The sequence below is a fragment of the Hemicordylus capensis genome, chromosome 4, assembly GCF_027244095.1.
Source record: "Hemicordylus capensis ecotype Gifberg chromosome 4, rHemCap1.1.pri, whole genome shotgun sequence".
In the NCBI taxonomy this organism is placed as follows: domain Eukaryota; kingdom Metazoa; phylum Chordata; class Lepidosauria; order Squamata; family Cordylidae; genus Hemicordylus; species Hemicordylus capensis.
The window spans coordinates 125,064,091-125,082,224 of NC_069660.1; the positions used below are offsets into that span (position 1 = coordinate 125,064,091).

Below are 18,134 nucleotides of genomic sequence, written 5' to 3' on the forward strand. Positions count from 1 at the left end.
CATTCGCATTCGGCCACTGGGGAGAGCGTCTCTCTGCAGTCAGCGAGACTGCAGAGAGCTGGGGAGCTGGCTGTGTGGGCTTCCTTCTTCACAGGACAGCCTGCACAGCCAATCAGTCTGGAGTGAAGGAGGAACTTCCTCTCTCAACTCTGCCTCTGTGGGGCCCAAACTGCGGTGCCAGTGTTCATACTGCAGAAATGGCGTTGGCGGCTGCGGAACTCCACTCTGACGGAAGGTTCAGAGTTGAGTTTGGCGAGGGAAACCATGGGTTGCTTTCCCCTGCAAACTCAATTTCCCCATGTTCGGATATTAAAGTTTGGAAACCACAGGTGAAGGGGCCTCCGGGTTTCCATTATGTATGAACCAGGCCACTGTGTCATGTCTGCAACCAATGCCTACCGTATATAACTTTCCTGCAATGATTACATAAGCTCTATTGCTTGCATGTTGTATTGGCTAAGTATTCAGCTGAATCATTGTAACAAATTGAAGCAAGGCTACAATGTGAATAAAAGTTATTCATCTCACTTTGCTTAATTGCATGCATTTAGAATATATTTGGAGAAGAAGAAATAGGCCCTACTTGGATGCCAAACCAGACTTAAATGTGCCAGAGCTTTGGGTTTGTGATTGTCCGGAAGCGTGAAGCCGCAGTTTCGCCACCCTGTTTTCACTACCAAATCTGAATTTGAACCCTCCGTTTGTAGTGAGTTCCACTGCTGAAAACTGAGGTTGGAAGGCAGCTTTGTGTCATCTGAATTCTTCTGGCTCTGTAATCTGGGTTTCGTGTGGGAGCTCCTTCCACAACCAGAGAGAGGTTGGCTCAGAACAACTCAGAAATGTGTCAGTTCTAGGGTGGCTGTGCTTCTTGCTGGCCGCCTCTCGGAGGTTATGCCCCACTCTCTGCCATCTCTCCCCTCCTGATGCTGCTTGGCAACATGGATGCCCCATTCCTGGAACTCATGTATTTAAAGGGACAGAACCACATTGGAGAAAGCCCGCTTTCCCCTGTGAGTTTTGGACCTAGAGTATTTCTCGCTAAGAGAAGGATGGCAGAACAAGATGTAGACAGGGGGAGAGGTTCCCCATGATTAATCACTGTGGAGTTTCCCCACAAACAGATAGAGCTGGTAGCATGAGCAGTTGACAATGGCAGTGCCATTTCCCCCATTTTCTCATCAGAAGAATGGTATTAATGGTGCAGTATTAATGTTAAGACATGCATATGTGCATGTATAAGAGTTCTTTTCAGAGCCTCCCCTGTTAAATTTGGATCCCATGGGGGAATGCCACATTCTTGGGGAATGGGCAAACACACTGCCCATGTACTGATGACCAGCCAGGGCAAAACTCATAAGGAGCACATGTAGCTACCAGGCATCATGTAGAGTCTTTCATTAACCAGTTAAAGTGGGAAGAGAGGGACCCAATCCTTTCTTCCCGGGGAAGGAGGAAAGGGCCCCCAAGTCCCTTTCTCCCCATCTGGGGAAGACAGTTTGTCTTTCCCCAGGGAAGTTAGAAGAGGACTCGCACAAGGGAAACGCACAGGGAAAGCACAGCCAGAAGTGACAAGCCATTTTTCTGGAGGTTTAAGGCCAACACAGCAAGTGGATTCCCCCTAGGGAGAGTCCATTTGCTAGTTGTAGGCTCACATCCAATGGCAGGGTATGGGTTAGCAATGGAATTGCTACCAGAGGGAGGCCCCATGGCAGCCCTTTTAAATGCAGCAATTGTAAAACAGAATCCCCCCCACCATGTCTCAAAGCTGGAATGCACACAGCACATGTAATTCCTCCTGCCCAATGGTGGTGGTTATATTGGCTTCTCCAGGTACCACCTTTCCGTGCTGGCAGCAGTTCCCAGAAACACCAGCAGCAACTAATCTGCATCGGATCTACCCTTGGGTCCCAGGAGCATCTGTGTGCAGACACCACACAACATCAGTTCTCACAGGGCACTGTCCCTTCTTGCACCTGCCAAACCAACAGCCTACCGCCCACTCATCCCCATTTCTCAGGATCTGCTCAACATCCCTTCCCCAAAGACCCCATAACAATTTGAAAGTGCCTCTTGCCATCCTGTCACTGTCAATTCTTGTGCATGACTGTCTGGTCCCATAGTTCTCGCTAAGGCAGTGCTGTGAGGAAAGGGTTAAAATCTTTTCACCCTGCAAAAGGCAGGCGCGCAATACTGAAAAGGCACAATTGCACTGGGCACGTCCCCTTGTAGCCAATGTTTGCAGGTTCACTAGTGTGCTAACACTTTGGTCACAGCGTGGGGATGCCAACGGAACCGAGCTTCCTGGGATGCAGCCTGGGTGGACTTGGAAGAGGGAGGAGTTCCTCTGTCCAGAAGCCGCAGGTTGCGAAACAGCGGCTGAACAACAGTCTGCGGCATGATTCTCTGCTTCAAAGATAAACCACGGCTTCGTCTACCTGAGGGTTCATGCTATGTCTGAACAGGGCCATAGAGTTCCTGTGCCAGGTTTCTGTTTATTTTATTTATTTATTTATTTAACATTTTTATACTGCCCAAAACTTATGTCTCTGGGTGGCTTACAACAAGATAAAAACATTAAAACATTCGTTAAAAACAAAAACAAGAAATTTAAAACACAACAATTTAAAAATTTTAAAACAATATTTATATTGTTTACACAATATTGAAGTGTGGAAGATGCAGGGGCGGATCTTATCTATGGGCAAACTGGGCGGTGATCACCTTAAAATTTCTCAGTCAGCCATGTGAGCCTGCTGCCATTTTGTGAGCCTGCTGCCTCCCTCTGTTCCCTGCTGCTCTTGTCTGCAGCCTGCTGCTGCTTTAATTGTTATGAGGTACCACCAACAACAAAGAACAAATGAAAAGCCCCAGATCTTTTAAAATATTAATATTAACATAAGGTAGGAACCAATAAGCATGCTCACTTTTGTTTTTGCAAAGTGGGTGGTCTTAGGACCACCCTATAAAGCAATCAGAGTGGGACTAGGCTGATTGATTCCTCAGGCAGCCAATCAGAGTGCCCAGAGGCTGGGAAAGTCTTTCTTTTAGCTACTCAGAATATTTCTAATCACCATTTTGATTAGAGAGCAGGTAGGCTGGCTGGCGGTTGGTAAGTCTGATCTTTTGCTGGCTTCTTTGTGTTGTTTGGAGTGGAGAAAGGCAATCATTGCTTTCTCTCCTTTGCTCTCTGATCTTATCTGTATGCAAAGCATTCTGGCCTATTCCCAAAATGACATGTCATAGAACATTGGAATGAACAGCCAACTGTAAGATTGGACTAATTAGACTAGACATTAGCATAAGAAGCCAAAAAGTTATTTTATGGCCTATGTATGGGTTTCCAAACTGTTTTTCAAATAATTGAAGAAGTGGCTTTCCCTCTGGGTGTGGTGTAAAAAAAGAATGGATTCTGTTGGAAAGAAAAGAATTTTAAAAGTCAATTTGCAGTGCAGAGAGCTAACGAGGTCTTTCTCTGGGTTGTGGTCAGTATCTGTAACATTAATATGTCCAATGGGAGTAATGGGCCATTGGGCAAATATTAAGGAAGTGAACTTTTTTTTTTTTTAATGTGTTGCTTGCTGGGATGGACACCCAGGCCAAGTGTCACCCAGCTGAGTGGTACCCAGCTAGCTGTTCAGCAGGCATGGAGTAGGGAGAGGGTGTCTCCATGCATCTTTGCTTCTCATGGTATGAAAAGGAGATGATTTTCATCATTGAAAACCTGTGACTTTTCTATTATTTTCTATTATTTATGTATGCATTTTAAAACAGGCTGGCAGAGCTGCCCTTATAACTTTAGAATGCATTTGTTCTCCACTTTTGTAGCTAGTCTCTGCTTTACCTGTGGCTTATATAGGTTTATTTACTTTTACACGTATAACCTGTGCTTCCTCCAAGAAGCCCAGAGTGGTGCACATGGTTACATTTATCCTCCCAACAGCCCTATGAGGGAAAGTTATGCTGAGAGATAAGTGACTGTCCCAGAGTCACCCAGTGAGTTTCATAGCTAAATGGGGATTTGAAGAGAGGAGAGCTGGTCTTGTGGTAGCAAGCATGACTTGTTCCCTTTGCTAAGCAGGGTCTACCCTGGTTGCATATGAAAGGGAGACTAGAAGTGTGAGCACTGTAAAATATTCCCCTTATGGGATGAAGCCTCTCTGGGAAGAGCATCTAGGTTCCAAGTTCCTTCCCTGGCATCTCCAAGATAGGGCTGAGAGAGATTCCTGCCTGCAACCTTGGAGAAGCCACTGTCAGTCTGTGTAGACAATACTGAGCTAGATGGACTTATGATCTGACTAAGTATATGGCAGCTTCCTATGTTCCTATGAACCTGGATTTTCCCAGTCTAGTCCAGCACACTAACCACTGTACTACACTGGCTCAGAGTTCTTTCTGCTTGTTGTTGTTTGATGTTATTAGTAGCATTCATTTTTGAAATAATCAGGCAGACAGAGCTGCCCTGGTGACTTCAGAATGCATTTACTGTCCACAGAAGCAGCCTTTTGTAGCTGGTCTGTGCTTTAACTGTGGCTTGTACAGGTAGGGGTGTGTGTGTGTGTGTGTGTGTGTGTGTGTGTGTGTGTGTGTGTGTGTGTGTGAGAGAGAGAGAGAGAGAGAGAGAGAGCACTTGTGTTTTGATCCTGCCATGTTAGAGATAAATCTACACACTACTTAGTCCTGTTAAGCACTCTAGAGCAACATTTGTTTTCCATATCTCTCTGTATATCTCTCTGAGCAATTGAGATTTGTGTGCTTGTGTATGTGTTTGTATTTTGATCTCGCGCGTCAGCAACAAATCTACACTTATAGCAATAGCAATAGCACTTACATTTATATACCGCTCTATAGCTGGAAGCTCTCTAAGCGGTTTACAATGATTTAGCATATTGCCCCCCAACATTCTGGGTACTCATTTTACCGACCGCGGAAGGATGGAAGGCTGAGTCAACTTTGAGCCCCTGGTCAAGATTGAACTTGTAACCTTCTGGTTACAGGGCGGCAGTTTTACCACTGCGCCACCAGGGGCTCTTATGCCAGTTATTGTTAAGGTACCTGCCTAGTTCTGGCTCCATCTCCGCAGTTGCCCACAATTGGCTCCACACATCACCTGCCCTGCCTGGTGCCCCTCCCCCCAGTCCCAGGAACCACCAGCCATCACTGGGAAAACCTAAGGTTGAAGTTGAGCCCACCTCAAACAAGGTATTCAGCCTCCAGCTGTTTAAATGTGTTTGTATTTTATGAGTGTTGCTTATCCAAAGCAAGTTATTTGCACTCTGTATCAAAAGTGCCCATATTCATACATGCAACTTTTAAGCATTCTAGAAAGTGACCCAAGTCATTTGTGATACATATGCAATCAAAGAGAACAACTACACCCCCTACTGCCTGAAAGGATTATGGAAACTAGGTGTTTCTCTGCAGCACATATAATGGTAATAAAGTTTTAATGATTTTATTAAAAGAGAATGTATATATTGGCAACATAATCCTTCTGACAGAGAAGCTGGAGCCATCTTCAATTTCATACTGACAAGAAAGTATTAGGCTACACATATATCCACCCAGAAATCAACTTTTAAAGAGATATATACCACTTCATAATGTGTCAAAGTGTCACACTGCCTAGACTGATCTTACTCTGTTTTATAGATAGTATTACATTTTCAAGCCTTGATTGCACATAAATCTTACATACCTTACATATTAATGTATTACATACATAAATCTTACATATTTTGGGGGAACAAATGAGATTGCAAATGTGACTATCTAGTACCATTCAAGAACTTCTTCTGTGTTCATGTTTACAGTGACTTTAAATAAGACTTTACCCATCAAATCCCACAACAGTCCAAGCACAATCCTGAATTCTGTGGAAGTGATTTTGTGAATAATCAGTGTTTCTATTTAGGTGTATGTACACAAGCCCTCTTCAGACATTATAAAAAGGGGACTGCGTACTTGGGTAGTGTGTCCTGTGCATGCCTGACCGCAGTGATGAACATACCTGCAGCATTCAACTGCAGAGACTCACGCTGTAAGCATAAAGAGATTCTGCCTCTGACTGCAAGACAGGGATGCCCCAGCCTTCTGATCAGAGGCAGAATCTCTTCATGTTTACAATGGGCATCTCTGCAGAAAAACACTCTAAGAGTGTTCAGTCAGTGCTAGAATGAGGCTTCTGAATGCATCAGCACTGGGATGGGGCTTGCCAGCATGCTTTTGATACACTAGACACACATACGGCAGCTTTTTTTTTTTAAAGACATCTGAAGAGTGTTTAAATGGTAGGAAGAAAATTCAGGAAGTTCCTACTATATGTGAACAGGCTGGAAATTTAAAGACACGTGATCTGATTCAGGTGTTAAATTCTGGGAGAAACTTTCAGTCCCATAGCTTTGCACATACCTGTACCCTTTCTTTACAGTTGGAAGAAATTTAACACAATATTTCCCAAACTACCCAAACTGCCTGAACAAAGAATGGGTTTTAAGACTATTAAATTTTCATACTAGATCATATTAATGGGCTTAGTGTTTTCATGTAACAAATCTCCTCTTGCCTCTAACATTACACTCACATAGAGGCATCTGATGACCTGTCAGTTCTATCCCTAGTGGGATATTACAGGTACATTAAAAAAAATCATGTCATTTGCTGTAACAAGAACTGAGAAGTCTTTATGATAATCACATACTTTCTAGAACTTTATATGAATCTCTGGTGATTACGTTCCAAGTTATTTACAACCAATGTTTCAATCTTAACCCCCTTTCTCCAAGGATCTCAAGGTGGCTTATATGGCACTTATCCCATATTACCCTCGCTATCACCCTGAAGTAGGTTAGGCAAGGAAATCATGAGTGACCCAAGGCAACCCCATGAGGTTCACTAATCAGTGGAGCTTTGACACATATCTCCTTTGTTCAAATCTAATACTCTGTCCATTACTTTAGTGAATTTCAAAAACTTTCTGTCCTAAAGGAATCCTTCTTATGCATCCGAAAGGATGCAATATCGTTTGAGTTACTAGTGTTCTTACCTGTGTTTCCATTTCCATCATGCGCTGTTTTACCTCTTTCAGTTCTGCTTGGGTTTCTGCTTCTCGGAGTCTAACTGTCATCAGTTCATCTTGCAGTTCGCTTACAGTGTTCTTTCTTGGTGGGTCTTTCCATCTTCCAGAAGTGCGGACTAGATGACGCTAAAAATATTGCAATATGTTTCAGAACAAACCTTGTCTTAAAAATGAAGAACATTTTTCATCTGTGTTAAGGTTGTAAAAGGATTCATTCAACTTAATACTGAGTGAATGTAAGTAGAACTTAACAGATTCTGATAAGGAGAAAAAGGCATTTCAACACCTTGAAGTGTTTTTGCAAATACTTCAGAATTTGCTTAACAGAAGAAATATTATCTCTCATTTTGGAATAGGTCATCGAATGCATGGCTTGAGACAATTTTATCGTTTTATAATTCTGAAATAGATCTATAGAAGCCATTCTAAGGCTGCAATTCTGTGGCACATGACTTGGCAAGAAGTCCCATTGAACTGCTCAATGGAAATTGCTTCTGGACAAGCATGCTTACAATTAGGCTGCAAGGCCTTCTATAGCCATAGGAACCTGCATGTCCCCATGAAGTACATGGGCAATTGTAGAGCAAAGTAACCAAATAAACCTCAAGTTCTGTTTTCTAACACAACTAAATGCCTTAATGTACTACTATGACTAAACTTTGTTAGCCACCTCATAACAAACTTTTCTCTGGGCAGCTCACACCACCACAAACACAACTATAATAGAAAATAAAGAATACAAGATACAATATAAAACATTTTTTATTTAAAAATTAAGTGTATCTTACTTTTTAAAAAACCAAAAAAACTAAGCTTACCTGCCAGTGCTCCTCTAAATCTTTAACTTGTTGCCTAAGTTCTTTTAGACCCATCAGAGCTTCTGCTTCTCTTAATTTCACTGCAATCAATTCTTCTTGAAGTCTAACAATATTATTCTCATCAGGGAAAGAGCTATTTCTCTGTAACAAGATAAGTTATTTAGAAAGTAAGTACATAGACCAAGTATCTGCATTGCATGATATGCTACAGAATTAAAAGTAACTTGAGGTTCTTCTAGTCTAAACACGTATGTACCTAAAGAATATTTTGGAGTTCAATGTACCAAAGCCCTGTGGAGTGGTGTGTGTGGGGAGGGGGAGTAGGGAGAAGAGGAAAGATGGGTCCCTCAGAGCTCTAAAGTACAAGGAGATAACTATCTTGGGTACACTTTTTTTTTCTGGATGGAAAATTTTGTTTATCAGATCTTCACAACAAAGCAAAGAAAAATCTGCACCACAACCAAACCACTTAAAGTTTCTGTATTACAAATCTCTTCCCCCTAAAAGGAGATATATATATTAATATTGAGCACAGAGGAGAGGTGCCTGCTGACCTAACAGTTCTAGCCCTAACAGGGTGTGTGCTTTAAAATCTTACTGCATATTTGCTAGGATGTTATATGCATCACCTGTATTGGTTAAAACAGAATAAGAAGTCACCTTTTCTTCTCCTCCCTTTGAACAGAGGGCTTTAATGTATTTTGTATTTGAAGATCATGCTTGTGGACCAATACATTTTTAATCAGAGACTTTATATATGAATGCTTAAAAACATTAAAAAACCAGAACACTTAACTGCAAAAGAAAAGCATTAAAAAACACACACACATACACATTCCACTGCAATAAAGTAGTCAGAGTCATCAGAACAGCTTGTTCCAAAGATATCCTCAAGCATACCCTATAACATCTCATACTGTTAACTGTCCCCATCTAACATATGCATAATTATTCAAAGAATAAAGATAGTTTAATTTCCCAGTGTCTTGTACAAAAGATTTTATGTTGTTGTCGATATAATATAAAAAGTGCACTCAGGATTCCAGAAATCACTTAGAATTCCTATTTGTATACCATCTTGCAGATTAAGGCTTCTTCTCAGTGTCTCACATACAATAATAACAAAATGATCAGGGTTTCTGGCTGAAGCTGCTGGTGGTTTCTGAACTTTGCAGCAGACTCAATGTAAAAAGTGCCCCCTGGAAAATGGACAACTTGGCAACAGATGACTGCTTCAAGGGTGCAAGACTTTTCCTCTGTTGGGCTGCAAAAGGAAGAACGGCCCCTGCCTTCTTGTCTGCATCAGTTCCAGTAGTATAGAGAGAGCTGGGGACACGAGATGGCAACAGTCTCCAGCCTAACTATTTTGGCTGTGGATGGAGGCCCTGTGTGAAATTTACAAATGCTTTGATTTGCGATGAGAATTTGTCCTGAACTAGGACTTCCCACACTCTGTGGGAACAATGAACAAACTGAAGGTGCTAATTTCTGCTTCCAGTGTTCACTGTATGAATAAAGTTGTTACCCTATTTTAGGGGTGCTTTGTTGCTATTTGGCAATACTCAGCGATTTCTTTAAAACTTCCACAGAAGGCAGTTCAATTTTCAAATGTTCCCTGTTGAGCATTACATGTTAAGGAGAAAGGTAGCAGAAGCTTCTAATTAAAGTGTTGATGCTGGTTTGCTTTAATTATTTGATACAGAGCAGAACCTACAACTAGCCTAGTTCTTTCTACAAACCATCCTGGTCCAACTTGCCTTTTCCATCTCAAGAACTTTGTCTTGCATTTCCTTCAAGGCACAGTGGGATTCTGCTTCACTTAGTCTTGCTTGTACCAACTCTTTTTCCAACTGCAGCACAAAATCTTCACTATAGCGGGAACTGCACTTGTGCTACAAAGAGAGCAAATTCAGTATTAGCACATTCAACAAGGAACACAAACTTAACACAGATATTCGCTGCCCTATATGCCCACAAAGCAAGACAAAGATGACAAAAATGGGCGTGCCACTTGGACCAGTGCAAGCTTTTTTCACACCTTCTTTGTTTATGCTTTCATTCTCACTGGGGAGCAGGCACACAAAAGGCCACTAACTTTAGCAGAACTGAAACAGAGTAAACCACAAGTTCAGAGTATTATAGAAATCACTGTTGAGTTTAAAGTTCACTGACTTGTTCTGAATGCTGTAGAGGTACACCTGCAGCCCACCTGCCCCCAAAGTCTCATTTCAGGCACACAGTCAGTCAAATTTTCAACATTTTGTGGCGCCATTGAAAACTTGTCCCAGTTGACAAAATGCACCCAATTGGGGCAGAAGTATTTTAAGACCAATATTTTTACTTCTCCAGCTAGCTGTTAAGTCATTGTGTTTTTCCAAGTGCAGATCATTTGAGTCAGCCAGTCTGCTGCGGTGACTAATGAAAGGCCAGCCTTGCACTCCCAGGCCATCTTTATTTGGCACAGCAGCTACAGCTACCGCACTTAGCAGAAACAAACACTGGAATTAAATAGAGGACCATGGCAAGTAAGATACTTCTCCTCACAGTAACAGGTTTAGATTTGTGCTGTTGTCATTTGTTACCAAGGGCTGCAGAACATTGGCCCTCCAGCTGTTATTGGAATACAACTCCCATCATCTCCAGCCACAGTGGCCAGTAGTCACAAATGATGGGAGTTGTAGTCCACTACCTACAGGAGGGCTGAAGTTGTGCAGCCCTGGCCTAACTAGAAGTTATAAGAATGCAAAGCTGTTGCTGATATATCTCCCGCATGCCTCTCCGTAGCATCATGGTACACTGCCTCTATTATATCCTCACCTCTTGCAGGTGGCTGCAAATGAATTCAAGTAGTGTCAAGGAGACATTGACCATGACAAGTCATTCATTCTCTACAGTAGATGTTACTGGGGAGACGTGGCGGAAGTATATAACACAGGTGACATTAAAAAAACCACACTGAACTAGCCAAACCACCCCACATAAGCCAGTCAAACACCAATCTCCTCTAATGTTATGGCAAATAAAGCCAGGTCTTGACATGACACCTAAAAAACTGAAGCAAAGGGGCCAGTCAGACTTCTGAGGGAAGGGTATTTCACAGCGTCGGTGTCACCACCAAAAAGATCCTTCTCCTAGTGAGTGCCCATTGCACTCATGGCAAAGACTCCTGGAGCAGGGCTTCAAATGATCATCTAAGTGTATGGGAAGGAGGATATGGGTGAAGACAGTCTTTAAGGTACCCAAACCCCAAACAGTTTAGGGCTATAAAAAGGAAATAACTAGCACCCAAATCAAGCCTGGAAACAAAAAGGTAGTTGGTGATGTCCCTGCTAAAAGCCTGCCTGCTGCATTTTGTACCTACTGAAGTTTCCATATAGTTTTCAAGGACAAACCCACACAGTGCACATTACAGTAACCTAACCTGGATGTTGTCTAGTTTTGGAGCAGCTATATCCCCAATATAGCATTCAGAGGCTATGTTTCTCTATAGTCACAGAAGAGTGCATCTATTATAAGAGATGGGCCTTTGGAAAATTCAGATTAAATAGCCACATATGTAGGACTAAGGAATTTGCCTATTTCCCACCCACCCCCATCCCATTACACACATTAGTTATACTTTTTTTAAAAACCCCAAGAACAGTGTTATACATAAAAGGGCATTCTTAGCATTACTTGTGAAAATAAGTATTTTATTGATTTTAAACAAGATTCTTATTAATTTTAAGAAGTTAAAATATTTCAAGATCAAAGCAAATTGCGTGGAACAGGCTAACAAGTAGAGTCAGGGAAGCTATAAAAGGGAAGACGACTTCCTTCAGAAATTGGAAGCACTGCCCAAATGAAGAAAACAGGAAGGAACATAAACTCTGGCAAAAGAAATGCAAGGAGACAATATGGGATGCAAAAAGAGTCTGAGGAGCATATAGCTAGAAGTGTCAAGGGGAATAACAAAAACTTCTTTAAATATATCAGAAGCAGAACACCTGCCGGAGGCGCTTGGACCCTTAGATGATGAAAGGGATTATATAAGGAGAATAAGTGAGAAGCTGAATGAGTTCTTTGCATCTGTCTTCATGGCAGAGGATACTGACTATATACCCTCTCTGGAACAGAGCTTCTCAGGCTTGGAGACTGAAGAACTGGGCCAATTTGAGGTGACAAAGGAAGGTGTTCTAAACTGTCTTGAAAAATTAAAAATTACCAAATCACCAGGCCAGATGACATCCACCCAAGAGTACAATTCTGGTCACTGCATCTTAAGGAGAACATTGTAGAAGAAGGCAACCAAAATGATCAGGGGTCTGCAGCACCTTCCTTATGAGACAAGGCTACAGCATCTGGGGCTCTTTAGTTTAGAGAAGAGGCAACTATGGGGAGACATGATAGAAGTGTATAAAATTATGTGTGGAGTAGAGAGTGGACAGAGAGCAATTTTTCTCCCTCTCTCGCAACACAAGAGGAAGTACTTTTTCACACAGCGCCTAGTTAATCTATGGAATCTCTACCACAAGATGTGGTAACAGCCACCCTGGATAGTTTTAAAAAGGCACTTAGACAACTTCATGGAGGACAGGTCTATCAATGGCTACTCTAGTGTCTAAGGGCCACCTCCAGCCTCAGAGGCCTCTGAATATCAGTTGTAGAGGAGCAACTCCAAGAGAGAAAAGGCATGCCCTCGCCTCTTGCCTGTGGTCTTCTCAGAGGGATCTGGTGGGTCATTGTGTGAAACAGGATGCTGGACTAGATAGGCCTTGGGCCTGATTCAGCTGGGCTGTTCTTATGTTCAGAGTACTTGCAGTCATGAAAACAAGCTATTTTGTAACAGCCTATCCTATTTAGGTTGTAATCTTAAAAGAATCTCAAGTGGGCAGAGGGCACAAAACTGAGTTTCTTCCAAGTATCAGTGTTCATAAAAGAAAAAGAAAAAGGTATAATCACCATGGTTGCAGAATAAGGTCTTAAAGTATGTGCAGGCAGTTTCCAATGTATTTTTTTTAATTTTAAATCCTTTATATAGCTTCTTGTTCCTTCTAGCGGTACCTATGCACCATTTTCCATCACACTCTGCATGTCCAAATGCATGCCAACCCCCTTTTAATCACCCTACTTCACGCTTTCTAAGTGTATACGAACTATTTTTCAAATCCTCTAATCCTCACAACAATGTTGAGTCTGTGGCTTAGCCAAGGCCATTCAACTTGCTTCATGGCTGACCAAGGAACCAACCCTGGATGCCTTAACCAATCCCAATTTCATTTAGCACATACAAATAACTGTGAATTATTCTAATACAACAAAAATCCAACTAAAACTGAAGCACAAAGTACACAAATTTGGCTTTGGTGAACATTACAAACGCCACCCAAAATTTTCCACAGATACACTGTTCTCTATAAGCTTAGTGAAGTAATCCAGTAGTTTGGATTACTTCCAAACTAAGTAATCCAAATTAATTACACACACTTTAGATTAGCCACATTCTCCACTTTCCTTGCAAATATGCAACTCAATGCTAACTCCTTTCAATCCCAATGAACAACAGATACGTGATATGTGTTTCCATCTCAGTAGAACAGATTCCAGATCAGGATAAATATTCACACTTAATTTAATTAAAGACAAATTACTGACCAAATATTACCACCGTTTATTTTTAAGATCTGAACAGTAGCTTCTCCTATTCCGGATCAGTTCCAGAATTATGGAATAATTTTAACTGCTACAAAGATCTATAATTTTTTACATCAAATCAAAATTCAGAAGACTGGCTAGAAAGAGACATTTACATGTCAGAATTTGTCACAAGCAGAGAAGCAGGATCCATATTTTAATATGGATTAAATTAACAAACAAGATTTATTTATTTATTAAAAATTTCTTGTATACTGCCTCTTCCAAAAACTCAACAACAAAGAACAGCAGCAGCAATAATTAAAAAAAAAAAAATAAGGGGAAAAGCCTTGCAAAAAAGGTAGGTCTTGAGAAGGGCCTTAAAAGCCACTAAGGAGGAGGGGGCTGAATGAATTAGTGTGGGAGATAAAGAGTGTTCCAAATAACAGGGACGGCCACAGAGAAGGCCCTCCTATGGGCCCTAAAGAATTCTTTTTCAGGAGATGACCAGATAAATTGAAAACTTAAGGCAAACTGAAAACTTAAGTTTTATTCAAAGCTACAATAAATGGAAGCCTAGTTCAGTGTTATATATGAGGATTGTTTGCACAGCAGGATGATGCTAAGCAAATTTTCTTTCAACTAAATTGCACTGAATTCAGTGGGACTGACTTCTTAGTAAGTGGTCTGGAAACTGCTTAGTCTCAGTATGTAGTCCAGAAACCCCAACTGTTGCAAAATGTGGCAGCAAGGTTGGTCTCCTGGTCATCTCAAAAAGAGACCACATCACACCTAAATTAAGAGAACTACGCTGGTTACCAATATGTTTCCAGGCAAAATATAAAATGCTATGGTTATAACCTATAAAGCCCTTAACAACTTAGGCCCAGGGTATTTAAGAAAATGCCTTCTCCTTTATGCGCCTCGCTGCCTACGGAGATCATCTGGGGAAGTCCGTCTGCAACAGCCACCGGTTTTGTCTGGTGACTTCTCAGGGATGGGCTTCCCCAAGGCTTTGGAATGTGCTCCTGCTGAAAGAAGGGCCTTCCCATCTCTGACAATTTTTAAAAGAGCTGTTAAGAAACATTTATTCATCCAGGCTTTCATGTGCCTGGACTTATATCTTCAACTTTTGGTTGAAACTGATTTATTCCCCTTCTGGCCTAGCTCCCCTAATGAACACCCTTCTAATTTGATGCATCTAATTACTGAAAAGCTAAAATCATATGGGCTGTCAGTGGAATATCTTCTCCCTCTGGGCCAGGCTCGGACTGGCCCACAGGGCAAGAGGGCATATTCCCGGTGCGCCCCACCTGCAAGGTGCCCCTGTGCCCTGCTGCACTCGGCAGCAGTAAATACTCCCACCCTTAAGCACCCATTCTGCTCAAAACCCGGCGCCCTCCCCACATACATTCCACTGCCCTCTCAGTGCCCCCAGTCTGGCCCTGCTCTGGGCTATGATAATGCTATGGTGATCCTTAAGAGGCGTATTATTGATATGGAACGCGCGACAGGTTTAAGCCAGGTACCAAGCCTCGTAAGACTTGGAGCCACCAAGCCCTCACAAAAACCAGCTAAATAACTTTGACCTGATATATCCAGCACACAGGAGAGCCCTGACATGGCTCAGCTGGATGTGCTGCCCTCTGCAGTACTAGAGGGTAGGTATAGGAGAGTTCCTTATTTGGAGAGACTGTGCCTTTGTGGAAGTGGGAATATTGAGACGGTTGGCCATGTGCTTCTGTGTTCTTTCTATCGCTAGCTGCGTTCCGAATACATTGCTCCTCTCATTCTTAGATACCCTGACAATTCGGATGAATTTTATATAAACTTATTTCTTTCTGATACACACTTATGTTTCGCACTCAGTAGCCAAATTTTATACAGCTGCAATTAAAATTCACTCATGGTGTGTCAGAAACAGTCAATTGCATGTGTTTATACTGCTATCTACCCCCTCAGGGTAGATTTATTTGATCTGGATTGTGTATTTGATCAAAGATCATACTAAACTGAACTTCTTCCAGGCTTTTAATTAGAGACTTATAGAATCCATTATTGTTTTAAATTGTTTTAATTTTGTTTTAATCTGTGTTATATTGTAAACTCCCCAGAGATGTAAGTTTTGGGTGGTATATAAATATGCTAAATAAAATAAAAGTATTCTTAGATTACAGCCTAAACTGGTTGACTTTAAAACTCCAATGATATTGTAGAACTCGACTAGAACAGGTGGCCCTTGTTATTTGTGGGGATTCTGTTCCCGCCAATTTTCACAGAAAACAAAACTGCAAATAAAGAGACCCTAACCCTACGGATACTGGGGAGTTAGATTCTTGGAGATTTAAAAAACACTTAAAAAGCAGGGAGGGGCAGAAATAAGGGTAAGCAAGAATAGTACCTTGTTCTCCAGATATACCCTTCAAATCCCCTTTTTTGTTTAAATTATTTTTTCTTTACAAAAAAAAGACATAAAAATGGCTCTGCATTTCAGAATGGTAGCCGGAAATGACATCGGAAGTCATTTCCGGTCACTCAGGAACTGCGGAGAGGCAAAAAATGCCTATATTTCATGCCACGGATAAAGAAACTGGGTCTCTAAGACCCATCCGCAGATACATGAAACTGCGATACGCGGATGATGAGCGTCTCCTGTATTTCTACTAAGCTGTGCCCTACAATTTTGAAGCTGCTGCATTAGTTTCACAGAAAACAACTGAACTTAGGCTGATCAGTGTAAATCCCAATAACCTGCACTAGATCAGAGAAAAACAGGTTGCTGACCTGTAACTGATGATCTGGTAGAGATCCGTTGATATCCATTAGAATGGGTTCTGTGCCTGTGCGGAAGCCTCTCGGTGTCGAGTTTTCACAGCTCCTTTTCGGCACCTGTGCCCTGCTCCACGTGGCTATTTAAGTTGGGAGGAAGCGCAGGCAGCTTAGTTCCTTGGAGACCGCCAAAGCAGTCGTAGATATGGTAAGTTGTACTTAATAAACCTATGGTGCACTGCAGAGGGGAGGTTCGGGAGGGTCTAATGGATATCAACGGATCTCTACCAGATCATCAGTTACAGGTCAGCAACCTGTTTATCTGGTACGGGATCCATTGAATCCATTAGAATGGGTGTTTAGTTAGCTCCAAAAGGAGGAAGGAGCAGTGCTTTATTGAAAAACCCTTTTAAGGACGCCTCTCCCAAAGTTCACCTCCGCAGCGGACCGTAGGTTAATAGCGTAGTGTTTCACAAAAGGTTCCTCAGATGACCCGACAGACGCTGTCTGGACAGTGCTTGGCCCACAGAAGAACCCTTGTATGATATCAGTAACTTTTTGGACTTCTGTAACGGCTTTGTTCTCGAGAGATAATAGAGCAGCGCTCTGCGGACGTCTAAAGAGTGGAGAGCCTTTTCCAAAGGCGTGGATGGATAACTGAAGAAGGTGGGCAGAACTATGTCTTGATTGACATGGAAATCCGAAACCACCCTGGGTACAAATGCGATGTCCGGACACAGGAGAACTTTTTCTGGGTAAAACCGAGTGTAAGGCATGTCCATACGGAGGGCGGTCAGCTCGCTCACCCTGCGGGCAGTGGTGATAGCCACCAAAAAGACCGTTTTCAAGGAGACATGCCGAAGAGTTGCTGTATTCATTGGTTCAAATGGTGGCTCTGTTAGAGCAGAGAGGATCAGAGAGATGCTCCAAGGTTCGACTGGTTTGCGTATAGGAGGATAGAGATTTGTGAGGCCTCTCAGGAAATTCTTACAAGAGGGATGGGAGAACAATGTCTTGCCACCCCATCCCGGATGTCTAGACGAGAGAGCCGCTAGGTGCACTCATATGGACACATTAGAAAGTCCCGATGTCTTAAGGCCCATCAAATAAAGCAAGACTTCCATATGGTGGCTCGTTTGGGACGGAACCCATGTGTTTGTGCATAAGATGCAAATCTCTTCCACTTGCTAGCATAGTTCCGCCTTGTAGATGGTTTGCGCTTGTTCAGCAGGATCCTCTTCAGCAGTTGACCCGCCATGCTGTCAGTTGCAGTGTGAGAACTTTGGGATGCAACACTCTGCCGCCCTCTTGAATTAGTAGGTCCGGGCGGTTCGGAAGTCTCTGGTAAGTGTGCGAGGTCAGTCTGAGTAAATGCCGAAACCATGGTTGGCGTGGCCACCACGGTGCGATCAAGATGCATTTCGCTGGACTGTGCAGGAGACGAGCTATTACTCTGTTCACGACTGGCAAGGCGGGGAACATATAAGAGCGATGGAGTGACCAGTCTATTTGGAACGCATCCCCCACAGAATGTGGATCGTGTCCCGCTCTGGAACAGAACAGCCTGCATTTTGCATTTTGTGTTGTAGCAAACAAGTCTATCTCCGGGTGGCCCCAGAGGTCGAAGATCTGTTGGAGGTAATGGTTGTTCAGTTCCCACTTGTGGCAGTCCATGGAGAACGAGCGGCTGAGACCATCTGCCAATACATTGTCTGACCCCTTTATGTGTATTGCCACAGGTGTTATGCTGTTCTTGATGCACCAATGCCAGATCTGAATGCTGAGTGCACAGAGCGATCTTGAGACTGTGCCCCCCTGTCTGTTGAGGTAGGCTATGGCAGTGGTGTTGTCCAATTGTA

The 18,134-nt window shown here is 42.5% G+C and overlaps 1 protein-coding gene across 9 annotated transcripts in view; it reads right to left on the bottom strand.

Moving 5' to 3' along the window:
* LOC128324836 (divergent protein kinase domain 1A) overlaps positions 1 to 18,134 on the bottom strand; it is a 182,537-nt gene that overhangs the window by 37,331 nt on the left and 127,072 nt on the right. For all 9 annotated transcript variants that reach the window (XR_008307121.1, XR_008307120.1, XR_008307122.1 and 6 more), the window contains 3 exons: positions 9,651 to 9,785; positions 7,894 to 8,034; positions 7,043 to 7,201 (listed from right to left, as the gene is read on the bottom strand). Coding sequence is in view for 6 of the 9 variants with exons in the window: in XM_053249925.1 (XP_053105900.1) it covers positions 7,043 to 7,201; positions 7,894 to 8,034; positions 9,651 to 9,785 (435 nt within the window). In the remaining 3 variants the exon portion in view is untranslated. The remainder of the gene's footprint in view (positions 1 to 7,042; positions 7,202 to 7,893; positions 8,035 to 9,650; positions 9,786 to 18,134) is intronic.